Source organism: Pleurodeles waltl, chromosome 5 (genome assembly GCF_031143425.1).
Source record: "Pleurodeles waltl isolate 20211129_DDA chromosome 5, aPleWal1.hap1.20221129, whole genome shotgun sequence".
NCBI classification, from domain to species: Eukaryota; Metazoa; Chordata; class Amphibia; order Caudata; family Salamandridae; genus Pleurodeles; species Pleurodeles waltl.
Genome location: NC_090444.1, coordinates 1,611,192,984 through 1,611,206,487, shown reverse-complemented (window position 1 = coordinate 1,611,206,487; position 13,504 = coordinate 1,611,192,984). Strand labels below are relative to the sequence as shown.

At 47.1% G+C, this 13,504-nt stretch overlaps 1 protein-coding gene across 4 annotated transcripts in view; it reads right to left on the bottom strand.

Moving 5' to 3' along the window:
• GREB1 (growth regulating estrogen receptor binding 1) overlaps positions 1-13,504 on the bottom strand; it is a 932,876-nt gene that overhangs the window by 191,020 nt on the left and 728,352 nt on the right. For all 4 annotated transcript variants that reach the window (XM_069235945.1, XM_069235948.1, XM_069235946.1 and 1 more), the window contains exon 23: positions 12,215-12,317. In XM_069235945.1, coding sequence (XP_069092046.1) covers positions 12,215-12,317 — 103 coding nt within the window. The remainder of the gene's footprint in view (positions 1-12,214; positions 12,318-13,504) is intronic.

The following is a 13,504-nucleotide window of genomic DNA, read 5'->3' as shown; positions in this document are numbered from 1 at the left end:
TCTAAATTCTTAAAAGACCTGCTAGGGCCTTGTGTTAGATCCTGTTTAGCATTTCTTTTAGAGTTTAAAAGTTTGTAAAAGTTTGAATTAGATTCTAGAACCAGTTTTAGATTCTTAAAAAGTATTCCAACTTTTAGAAGCAAAATGTCTAGCACAGATGTGGCTGTGGTGGAACTCGACACCACACCTTACCTCCATCTACAGATGAGAGAGCTAAGGTCACTCTGTAAACTAAAGAAAATAGCAATGGGCCCCAAACCTACCAAAGTACAGCTCCAGGAGCTTTTGGCAGAGTTTGAAAAGGCCAACCCCTCTGAGGGTGGCAACTCAGAGGATGAAGATAGTGACTTGGAGGGAAATTCCCCCCCTCCAGTCCTACTTAGGGAGAGCAGGGCTACTCAAGCCCTGACTCCACAAATAATAGTCAGAGATGCTGGTTTCCTCACAGGAGGGACCAACAACTCTGAAATCACTGAGGATAACCCCAGTGAAGAGGACATCCAGTTAGCCAGGATGGCCAAAAGATTGGCTTTGGAAAGACAGATCCTAGCCATAGAGAGGGAAAGACAAGAGATGGGCCTAGGACCCATCAATGGTGGCAGCAACATAACTAGGGTCAGAGATTCTCCTGACATGTTGAAAATCCCCAAAGGGATTGCAACTAAATATGAAGATGGTGATGACATCACCAAATGGTTCACAGCTTTTGAGAGGGCTTGTGTAACCAGAAAAGTGAACAGATCTCACTGGGGTGCTCTCCTTTGGGAAATGTTCACAGGAAAGTGTAGGGATAGACTCCTCACACTCTCTGGAAAAGATGCAGAATCTTATGACCTCATGAAGGGTACCCTGATTGAGGGCTTTGGATTCTCCACTGAGGAGTATAGGATTAGATTCAGGGGGGCTCAAAAATCCTCGAGCCAGACCTGGGTTGACTTTGTAGACTACTCAGTAAAAACACTAGATGGTTGGATTCAAGGCAGAGGTGTAAGTAATTATGATGGGCTGTACAATTTATTTGTGAAAGAACACCTGTTAAGTAATTGTTTCAATGATAAACTGCATCAGCATCTGGTAGACCTAGGACCAATTTCTCCCCAAGAATTGGGAAAGAAGGCGGACCATTGAGTCAAGACTAGGGTGTCCAAAACTTCCACAGGGGGTGACCAAAAGAAAGGGGTCACAAAACCTCCCCAGGGGAAAGGTGGTGAGACAGCCAAAAATAAAAATAGTAAAGAGTCTTCTACAGGCCCCCAAAAACCTGCACAGGAGGGTGGGCCCAGAGCCTCTTCACAAAACAATCCTGGGTACAAGGGTAAAAACTTTGATCCCAAAAAGGCCTGGTGTCGAAACTGTAGTCAGTCTGGACACCAAACTGGAGACAAGGCCTGTCCCAAGAAAAGTTCCACTCCAAACTCCAATCCAGGTAACACTGGAATGGCTAGTCTCCAAGTGGGATCAACAGTGTGCCCAGAGCAAATCAGGGTCCACACTGAAGCTACTCTAGTCTCTGAGGGTGGGGTGGATTTAGCCACACTAGCTGCCTGGCCGCCTAACATGCAAAAATACAGGCAGCAGCTCTTTATTAATGGGACAAGTGTAGAGGGCCTGAGGGATACAGGTGCCAGTGTCACCATGGTGACAGAGAAACTGGTTTCCCCTGGCCAATACCTGACTGGAAAAACGTATACAGTCACCAATGCTGACAATCAAACTAAAGCACATCCCATGGCAATGGTAACTTTAGAATGGGGAGGGGTCAATGGCCTGAAACAGGTGGTGGTCTCCTCAAACATCCCAGTAGACTGTCTGCTTGGAAATGACCTGGAGTCCTCAGCATGGGCTGAGGTAGAACTAAAAACCCATGCAGCCATGCTGGGTATCCCTGAACTGGTGTGTGTAAAAACAAGAGCCCAATGCAAGGCACAGGGTGAAAAAGTAGAGCTGGAGTCTGGAAAAATGGCCTAGCCTACCAAGAGAAAAGGAAAGTCAGTTGGGAAACCAACTGCAACACAGTCAGAAAAAGGGAACCTCTCTTCTCAGGAAGAAGTTCTGCCCTCTGAGGGAACTGAGCCGTTGGAGCTTGAACCTTCTCAGGTTGAGCTCTTAGGTCCAGGGGGACCCTCAAGGGAAGAGCTGCGTAAGGGACAAGAAACCTGTCCCTCTCTTGAAGGCCTTAGGCAGCAAGCTGCTGAAGAGTCCAAGGGCAAGAAAAATGGAACACATAGGGTCTATTGGGAAGATGGACTCCTGTACACTGAGGCCAGAGACCCCAAACCTGGTGCCACTAGGAGAGTGGTAGTGCCTCAGTCGTTCAGAGAGTTTATTCTGACCTTAGCCCATGATATTCCCCTTGCTGGGCATTTGGGACAAACCAAGACGTGGGAGAGGTTAGTCAACCACTTCTACTGGCCCAATATGTCCAAGAAGGTTAAGGAGTTTTGCCTCTCCTGCCCCACCTGTCAATCCAGTGGTAAGACAGGTGGGCACCAAAAGGCCCCCCTCATTCCACTTCCAGTGGTGGGGGTCCCCTTTGAAAGAGTGGGTGTGGACATAGTTGGTCCACTGGAACCTCCCACAGCCTCAGGAAATATGTACATCCTAGTAGTAGTGGATCATGCTACTAGGTATCCTGAAGCTATTCCCCTTAGGTCGACTACTGCCCCTGCAGTAGCCAAGGCCCTCATTGGTATCTTTACCAGAGTGGGTTTCCCTAAGGAGGTGGTGTCTGACAGAGGTACCAACTTCATGTCAGCATACCTAAAACACATGTGGAATGAGTGTGGAGTGACTTACAAATTCACTACACCATACCATCCAAAAACTAATGGCTTAGTTGAGAGATTCAACAAGACATTAAAAGGCATGATCATGGGGCTCCCAGAAAAACTCAAAAGGAGATGGGATGTCCTCTTGCCATGTCTGCTTTTTGCTTACAGAGAGGTGCCACAGAAGGGAGTAGGATTCTCACCCTTTGAACTTCTGTTTGGCCACCCTGTAAGGGGACCACTTGCTCTTGTTAAAGAAGGCTGGGAGAGACCTCTTCATGAGCCTAAACAAGACATAGTGGACTATGTACTTGGCCTTCGCTCTAGAATGGCAGAGTACATGGAAAAGGCAACCAAAAACCTTGAGGCCAGCCAACAGCTCCAGAAGTTTTGGTATGACCAAAAGGCTGCACTGGTTGAGTTCCAACCAGGGCAGAAAGTCTGGGTTCTGGAGCCTGTGGCTCCCAGGGCACTCCAGGACAAATGGAGTGGCCCTTACCCAGTGCTAGAAAGGAAGAGTCAGGTCACCTACCTGGTGGACCTGGGCACAAGCAGGAGCCCCAAGAGGGTGATCCATGTGAACCGCCTTAAGCTCTTCCATGACAGGGCTGATGTGAATCTGTTGATGGTAACAGATGAGGATCAGGAGGCAGAGAGTGAACCTCTCCCTGATCTTCTGTCATCAGACCCAAAAGATGGCTCAGTAGATGGAGTGATCTACTCAGACACCCTCTCTGGCCAACAGCAAGCTGATTGTAGGAGAGTCCTACAACAGTTTCCTGAACTCTTCTCCCTAACCCCTGGTCAGACACACCTGTGTACCCATGATGTGGACACAGGAGACAGCATGCCTGTCAAAAACAAAATCTTTAGACAGTCTGACCATGTTAAGGAAAGCATTAAGGTGGAAGTCCACAAGATGCTGGAATTGGGAGTAATTGAGCGCTCTGACAGCCCCTGGGCTAGCCCAGTGGTCTTAGTCCCCAAACCTCACACCAAAGATGGAAAGAAAGAGATGAGGTTTTGTGTGGACTACAGAGGGCTCAATTCTGTCACCAAGACAGATGCTCATCCAATTCCTAGAGCTGATGAGCTCATAGATAAATTAGGTGCTGCCAAATTCTTAAGTACCTTTGACTTGACAGCAGGGTACTGGTAAATAAAAATGGCACCTGGAGCAAAAGAGAAAACAGCATTCTCCACACCTGATGGGCATTATCAGTTTACTGTTATGCCCTTTGGTTTAAAGAATGCCCCTGCCACCTTCCAAAGGTTGGTGAATCAAGTCCTTGCTGGCTTGGATTCCTTTAGCACAGCTTATCTTGATGATATTGCTGTCTTTAGCTCCACCTGGCAGGATCACCTGGTCCACCTGAAGAAGGTTTTGAAGGCTCTGCAATCTGCAGGCCTCTCTATCAAGGCATCCAACACAAGCCCACACAGAAATTTCACCCTCAGCGGCGCGGGGGCGGCCGGGTGCAGTGTAGAGACAAGCGTCGGGTTCGCAATGTTAGTCCATGAGAGATCTCGGGATCTCTTCAGCGCTGCAGGCAGGCCAGGGGGGGGTTCCTCGGGGAAACCTCCACTTGGGCAAGGGAGAGGGACTCCTGGGGGTCACTTCTCCAGTGAAAGTTCGGTCCTTCAGGTCCTGGGGGCTGCGGGTGCAGGGTCTCTCCCAGGCGTCGGGACTTAGGATTCAAAGAGTCGCGGTCAGGGGAAGCCTCGGGATTCCCTCTGCAGGCGGCGCTGTGGGGGCTCAGGGGGGACAGGTTTTGGTACTCACAGTCTTAGAGTAGTCCTGGGGTCCCTCCTGAGGTGTTGGATCTCCACCAGCCGAGTCGGGGTCGCCGGGTGCAGTGTTGCAAGTCTCACGCTTCTTGCGGGGAGCTTGCAGGGTTCTTTCAAAGCTGCTGGAAACAAAGTTGCAGCCTTTCTTGGAGCAGGTCCGCTGTCCTCGGGAGTTTCTTGTCTTTTCGAAGCAGGGGCAGTCCTCAGAGGATGTCGAGGTCGCTGGTCCCTTTGGAAGGCGTCGCTGGAGCAGGATCTTTGGAAGGCAGGAGACAGGCCGGTGAGTTTCTGGAGCCAAGGCAGTTGTCGTCTTCTGGTCTTCCTCTGCAGGGGTTTTCAGCTAGGCAGTCCTTCTTCTTGTAGTTGCAGGAATCTAATTTTCTAGGGTTCAGGGTAGCCCTTAAATACTAAATTTAAGGGCGTGTTTAGGTCTGGGGGGTTAGTAGCCAATGGCTACTAGCCCTGAGGGTGGGTACACCCTCTTTGTGCCTCCTCCCAAGGGGAGGGGGTCACAATCCTAACCCTATTGGGGGAATCCTCCATCTGCAAGATGGAGGATTTCTAAAAGTCAGAGTCACCTCAGCTCAGGACACCTTAGGGGCTGTCCTGACTGGCCAGTGACTCCTCCTTGTTGCTTCCTTTGTTCCCTCCAGCCTTGCCGCCAAAAGTGGGGGCCGTGGCCGGAGGGGGCGGGCAACTCCACTAAGCTGGAGTGCCCTGCTGGGCTGTGACAAAGGGGTGAGCCTTTGAGGCTCACCGCCAGGTGTCACAGCTCCTGCCTGGGGGAGGTGTTAGCATCTCCACCCAGTGCAGGCTTTGTTACTGGCCTCAGAGTGACAAAGGCACTCTCCCCATGGGGCCAGCAACATGTCTCTAGTGTGGCAGGCTGCTGGAACTAGTCAGCCTACACGGACAGTCGGTTAAGTTTCAGGGGGCACCTCTAAGGTGCCCTCTGGGGTGTATTTTACAATAAAATGTACACTGGCATCAGTGTGCATTTATTGTGCTGAGAAGTTTGATACCAAACTTCCCAGTTTTCAGTGTAGCCATTATGGTGCTGTGGAGTTCGTGTTTGACAAACTCCCAGACCATATACTCTTATGGCTACCCTGCACTTACAATGTCTAAGGTTTTGTTTAGACACTGTAGGGGTACCATGCTCATGCACTGGTACCCTCACCTATGGTATAGTGCACCCTGCCTTAGGGCTGTAAGGCCTGCTAGAGGGGTGTCTTACCTATACTGCATAGGCAGTGAGAGGCTGGCATGGCACCCTGAGGGGAGTGCCATGTCGACTTACTCGTTTTGTCCTCACTAGCACACACAAGCTGGCAAGCAGTGTGTCTGTGCTGAGTGAGAGGGCTCCAGGGTGGCATAAGACATGCTGCAGCCCTTAGAGACCTTCCTTGGCATCAGGGCCCTTGGTACTAGAAGTACCAGTTACAAGGGACTTATCTGGATGCCAGGATCTGCCAATTGTGGATACAAAAGTACAGGTTAGGGAAAGAACACTGGTGCTGGGGCCTGGTTAGCAGGCCTCAGCACACTTTCAATTGTAAACATAGCATCAGCAAAGGCAAAAAGTCAGGAGGCAACCATGCCAAGGAGGCATTTCCTTACAGCAGGGAACTGTGGTTTACTTGGGCCACCTTGTAGGTGGAGGCCAAGTTCAGCCACTCCAACCCAAGATCCAGACTATTCTGGACTGGGTAGCTCCAAAAACCCAGACTCAAGTCAGGGCATTCCTTGGCTTGACTGGGTATTACAGGAGGTTTGTGAAGGGATATTGATCCATTGTGACAGCCCTCACTGAACTCACCTCCAAGAAAATGCCCAAGAAAGTGAACTGGACTGTGGAATGCCAACAGGCCTTTGACACCCTGAAACAAGCAATGTGCTCAGCACCAGTTCTAAAAGCTCCAGATTATTCTAAGCAGTTCATTGTGCAGACAGATGCCTCTGAACATGGGATAGGGGCAGTTTTGTCCCAAACAAATGATGATGGCCTTGACCAGCCTGTTGCTTTCATTAGCAGGAGGTTACTCCCCAGGGAGCAGCGTTGGAGTGCCATTGAGAGGGAGGCCTTTGCTGTGGTTTGGTCCCTGAAGAAGCTGAGACCATACCTCTGTGGGACTCACTTCCTCGTTCAAACTGACCACAGACCTCTCAAATGGCTGATGCAAATGAAAGGTGAAAATCCTAAACTGTTGAGGTGGTCCATCTCCCTACAGGGAATGGACTTTATAGTGGAACACAGACCTGGGACTGCCCATGCCAATGCAGATGGCCTTTCCAGGTTATTCCACTTAGAAAATGAGGACTCTCTTGGGAAAGGTTAGTCTCATCCTCTTTCGTTTGGGGGGGGGTTGTGTAAGGAAATGCCTCCTTGGCATGGTTGCCCCCTGACTTTTTGCCTTTGCTGATGCTATGTTTACAATTGAAAGTGTGCTGAGGCCTGCTAACCAGGCCCCAGCACCAGTGTTCTTTCCCTAACCTGTACTTTTGTATCCACAATTGGCAGACCCTGGCATCCAGATAAGTCCCTTGTAACTGGTACTTCTAGTACCAAGGGCCCTGATGCCAAGGAAGGTCTCTAAGGGCTGCAGCATGTCTTATGCCACCCTGGAGACCTCTCACCCAGCACAGACACACTGCTTGCCAGCTTGTGTGTGCTAGTGAGAACAAAACGAGTAAGTCGACATGGCACTCCCCTCAGGGTGCCATGCCAGCCTCTCACTGCCTATGCAAGTATAGGTCAGTCACCCCTCTAGCAGGCCTTACAGCCCTAAGGCAGGGTGCACTATACCATAGGTGAGGGTACCAGTGCATGAGCATGGTACCCCTACAGTGTCTAAACAAAACCTTAGACATTGTAAGTGCAGGGTAGCCATAAGAGTATATGGTCTGGGAGTTTGTCAAACACGAACTCCACAGCACCATAATGGCTACACTGAAAACTGGGAAGTTTGGTATCAAACTTCTCAGCACAATAAATGCACACTGATGCCAGTGTACATTTTATTGCAAAATACACCCCAGAGGGCACCTTAGAGGTGCTCCCTGAAACTTAACCGACTGTCTGTGTAGGCTGACTAGTTCCAGCAGCCTGCCACACTAGAGACATGTTGCTGGCCCCATGGGGAGAGTGCCTTTGTCACTCTGAGGCCAGTAACAAAGCCTGCACTGGGTGGAGATGCTAACACCTCCCCCAGGCAGGAGCTGTGACACCTGGCGGTGAGCCTCAAAGGCTCACCCCTTTGTCACAGCCCAGCAGGGCCCTCCAGCTTAGTGGAGTTGCCCGCCCCCTCCGGCCACGGCCCCCACTTTTGGCGGCAAGGCTGGAGGGAACAAAGAAAGCAACAAGGAGGAGTCACTGGCCAGTCAGGACAGCCCCTAAGGTGTCCTGAGCTGAGGTGACTCTAACTTTTAGAAATCCTCCATCTTGCAGATGGAGGATTCCCCCAATAGGGTTAGGATTGTGACCCCCTCCCCTTGGGAGGAGGCACAAAGAGGGTGTACCCACCCTCAGGGCTAGTAGCCATTGGCTACTAACCCCCCAGACCTAAACACGCCCTTAAATTTAGTATTTAAGGGCTACCCTGAACCCTAGAAAATTAGATTCCTGCAACAACAAGAAGAAGGACTGCCCAGCTGAAAACCCCTGCAGAGGAAGACCAGAAGACAACAACTGCCTTGGCTCCAGAAACTCACCGGCCTGTCTCCTGCCTTCCAAAGAACTCTGCTCCAGCGACGCCTTCCAAAGGGACCAGCGACCTCTGAATCCTCTGAGGACTGCCCTGCTTCGACGACGACAAGAAACTCCCGAGGACAGCGGACCTGCTCCAAAAAGACTGCAACTTTGTTTCCAGAAGCAGCTTGAAAGAACCCTGCAACTCCCCGCAAGAAGCGTGAGACTTGCAACACTGCACCCGGCGACCCCGACTCGGCTGGTGGAGAACCAACACCTCAGGGAGGACCCCCGGACTACTCTACGACTGTGAGTACCAAAACCTGTCCCCCCTGAGCCCCCACAGCGCCGCCTGCAGAGGGAATCCCGAGGCTTCCCCTGACCGCGACTCTCTGAAACCTAAGTCCCGACGCCTGGAAAAGACCCTGCACCCGCAGCCCCCAGGACCTGAAGGACCGAACTTTCACTGCAGAAGTGACCCCCAGGAGTCCCTCTCCCTTGTCCAAGTGGAGGTTTCCCCGAGGAAGCCCCCCCTTGCCTGCCTGCAGCGCTAAAGAGATCCCTTGATCTCTCATAGACTAACATTGAAAACCCGACGCTTGTTTCTACACTGCACCCGGCCGCCCCCGCGCTGCTGAGGGTGAAATTTCTGTGTGGGCTTGTGTCCCCCCCCGGTGCCCTACAAAACCCCCCTGGTCTGCCCTCCGAAGACGCGGGTACTTACCTGCAAGCAGACCGGAACCGGGGCACCCCCTTCTCTCCATTATAGCCTATGCGTTTTGGGCACCACTTTGAACTCTGCACCTAACCGGCCCTGAGCTGCTGGTGTGGTAACTTTGGGGTTGCTCTGAACCCCCAACGGTGGGCTACCTTGGACCAAGACCTGAACCCTGTAAGTGTCTTACTTACCTGGTAAAACTAACAAAAACTTACCTCCCCCAGGAACTGTGAAAATTGCACTAAGTGTCACTTTTGAAATAGCTATTTGTCAATAACTTGAAAAGTATACATGCAATTGAAATGATTCAAAGTTCCTAATGTACTTACCTGCAATACCTTTCAAACAAGATATTACATGTTAAATTTGAACCTGTGGTTCTTAAAATAAACTAAGAAAAGATATTTTTCTATAACAAAACCTATTGGCTGGATTTGTCTCTGAGTGTGTGTACCTCATTTATTGTCTATGTGTATGTACAACAAATGCTTAACACTACTCCTTGGATAAGCCTACTGCTCGACCACACTACCACAAAATAGAGCATTAGTATTATCTATTTTTACCACTATTTTACCTCTAAGGGGAACCCTTGGACTCTGTGCATGCTATTCCTTACTTTGAAATAGCACATGCAGAGCCAACTTCCTACAGTTCCCCTTAGAGGTAAGATAGTGGGAAAAAGAGATAATACTAATGCTCTATTTTGTGGTAGTGTGGTCGAGCAGTAGGCTTGTAATCACCTCTTTGAAGATATGGGATAGCTTCCAACAGGGTTGTTCTCTGAAACTTCTTTATCTTGGATGAGCCTGTTGAGGGTCTTAAGGTCCAAATGAGTCAGAAGGATCTGTCAAGCTTTGGAACCAGAAAGTAGAATGAGTGGAGTTCTTATCCCCTTGCTCTTTCTGAAACTATTTCTATTGCCTTTTTATGCATCAAATCTGCCACTTTTAGTATGACTTGTAATAGATCTAATTTGAAGTGTTATTGGCTTTGTTTTGATGTTGGGCGGTAGCTTCATGGGTTCTATGCATTATCCGTGTTGGATGATGTTGAGTATCCATTTATCAGAGGTGATGTTGGTCCATTCCTTGAGAAAGTCTCCAATTCTGCCCCCTACCAGTGTTATGTGTCCGGGGACCTCCACTCTTCAATCACTTGACAGTATGTCCAACATGACTTGATGCATTTCTTTGCCTTGGGCCCTCTCTCATAAGAGCTGTCTCTACTCTTGGTGTAAACATTTTTGCTGTGGTCAGCCCCCCTGAATGCTTTCCCCACCTGTCCAGTACATGAAGAGGCATGGAAAGGATGTGGCATCTCCTCTGAGAGGGCAGCAGTGCTTCCAACAAGAAACAGGATTCAGTCTGCTCTTCCTCATGCTCAATACTGTAGGTGTCATACAAGTGCATTATAAATAGCAATGTCTTCCGGTGGTGAGGGTCTCTAAGAGATGGGGTTAACACTCTCTTCTGGTGAGTTAGCTTTGGGTTCCAGCCATGCTTTCTCAGAGGTGTCTCTTTCAACTGTCACCTACCCTCAAAATCCTCTTTGTATTACAAGATTTTCTCTTCCTGCTCTTCCACTAGTTCTGGTGTCATTGGCAGTTCCGGTTCCTGTCCTTCAAATTTGCTTTCTCCTTCGAAGATTAGAGGGGAATGCTATTGCCCTTCATGGAGTACTTAAACTCCTTCTTCCTCCTGATCATGGCCTCTATTTCAGCCTTGAGACACCTATTCTTCTTTTCAATGTTGAGTGGCTTCTGGGCAATGTCAAGTGTTGAAGATTTTCATTTTAGCACTGTAGTTTCTGCTTCACAGAATTTCTTCTCCTTCCCTTGCTCTTGATTGCCTTTTGGAGTCATGCCAGTTCTGAAGACTTTCCACCTATAGAATCGCAGGGTTTGGATCGAGGGACTCTTTGCTTTTGTGTTTGCTTTTCACCTCAGTGGATTTTGGTGTCTGTGTGGGCTTGGCATTGGAGTTCTCTCTCTGTGCCATTTTGGTGTCCTCGTGCATCTCTTTGTCGCTGAAGGCCTTTGTTTCCTTCTTTGAGTTGTGCTTTTGCACCTGTGCCATGACATAGTGTGTCCACCTCTTCTTCTCTCTAGGCATGGGTGTGTTTGTCTAGAATTCAGTGAAGGTGTCAAAGCCCTCTGATTTGTGACCTTTTGTAAAGACATTCTCCAATGTAAATGATTCCCTTCCTACACACAACCTGGGAAAATGGGGGAATTTTTTTTGCACTTTCCAATGCTTTATGAGGAAATCACACTTCTTATATATTCAGGTATAGGCTAAAGAGTGCACTTTGTGAATATGCACAAAACCAAGTATATGAATTTTCCTAAAGAAAGTCAAATTATTTTTACATGTGGAAATTTGTGAAATAGACCCTAAGAAAGATTACAAAATGAACACAATTGCAATCTTTCAGTAAAAGCTTGTTTAAAATGCAGAACTTATTAAGAGAACATTTGTGAGATAAAAACAAAGTTAGAATTTATGTAGCTGAACATGGTATGTCCTAGCCATATGGTAGATCTCATAAAATACAGGATGCCTTCAACATCATGGGTATTATGTGTACATCCTTCCCACTTGATATGATGATATGGATGAAATAGAGAATCTAACAAATGGTTAGGTAGATGCTAAAAGGTGTAGAAAGTAACATTAGTAAACCTACATTGCATTAGTAAACCTGATATTTGTCATTGTTTATGGTATTCATTATATGGGATATAAAATCAATAAGTACACAATACATTAATCGACTCCAACCTTGACACCTACTAATCATTATGACTCATCTCTAAACAATAAGAAACATAACTAAATTAAATAGCAAAAGACCATTTACACTCTGGTCAGTGAGAATCCCACAACCATAAAGGGTTTCCACGTTCCAAAAGCATTAGTGGGAACTAGTAAAAGTGTCCTAAACAAATTAATTTAACATAACATAACATCAAGCAATGTTCCAACAACATTGAAGATCTCAATATGTGTTTTGTTTTAATAATATGTGGGAATGAAATCTGATTTCATGACATTTTGGCCTTAGATGTATTTTGTATGTCAGACATGGCAAGTACAACATTTATTTTACTTTAGAAGACAGCAACACAGCTAAAAGGCTGTAGTACAGGCGTAGCATTTTACCAGGGGATTTAAATGTTAATGATCCCAGGGGATTTAAATATTAGTCCTCTCTGAGTAACAATGAAAAAGCTTGCAGACAATTACTTACTGTTGTTGATCTCCTCCTCATCATAAACGTCCACTTCTGTCAATCGAATTAGCATTCTGGACAAGATGCTGAGGAACTGAAGATACGCTCCAGTTTTTCCAATCTGAGTAGACAGAAATCAGAATTTAATACTGATATCTGTAATTCATCATAAAATAATATCCACAGAATTACGCTTGTGCAGTTAAGAGATCCCTGCTGAAACTGTGGGCTTCTTTAAGATAAGGGCTTCATATAATGTAAATATTTTCCACATGGGTGCAAGCACATAATTAAAATTCAACGCCATGTAAATTAGGTCTTATCTAGTCCCAACACCGCTATATGTTGTCAAAAGACATATTGAGTAGAGTGGCAATACTTTAATTGGTTTTTGGGTCCAACTATTGCTTATCACTGGTTAGTTTTGTTGTCAGTCTCATTTGTCTACTTCTTTTTCAATGGCTTTCCCCTCCTCCTCTTGAGTTTGCCCTTGCTCTGGAGTGTGGCTTGTTTACCATCCATTTAAGTGTATGCCATGTATAATTCCACCTTTCACATTCAGCCAAGTACTTTTTTCTTCTTCCAGCACTCCATGGGAGCATATGTCTTTTCTCGCTCTCATCTTGCTGTGATGCTGTTAAAGTATATTTAGAGTAACTGTCTACTACTTATTGCTCCCTTGCATAAAATGGTTTGATTTCATAAAGGATTTCAGTTTTGCTTGTTTAATTGTCACTGATGTGGTCAACTGGTCTAAATTTCCCCCTACTTTTATAATTTTAGGCCAGTCTGTTTTTTATGGCATTCTCTTCCTCTGCGAAAAACCTCTGTTTGCTGCAAGAGGAGCTGTACATTCATTAATCCACAATGTTTTCTCATTCTTTTAACTTGTCTTGTGCTTTTGCCCGTCCATGTTACACTAGAAGTAGCTGAGATTCTCAGACCCCTGCAACATGTTGCGGTATTTCCGTAATAGTGCACCTGTGTCAGGTTGAAGTCACTTCCTACTATGACTCCGATGGGAAATTCTCTGTTCCTAACAACTCATAAACTATTTCCAAAGAAGCTGCCACACTCAATGTTTAAAAATAATGAGTGTTTTTGTATTTATTTGTTTAAAAATGCTAACTCACCCTAAATGTTTTTGATTACATTATTTTTGGGATGGCTCCAGACAATGAAACATTTGACGTGTCTTGCTGAGTTTTCTATTTTTGGAAAACATTAGCAAAAAAGACTAGCAAAGCCAAATGGCGAGACCTATTACCTTTGCCAATGCTGAGTTTTATGTTAACACAGCAGTGATTA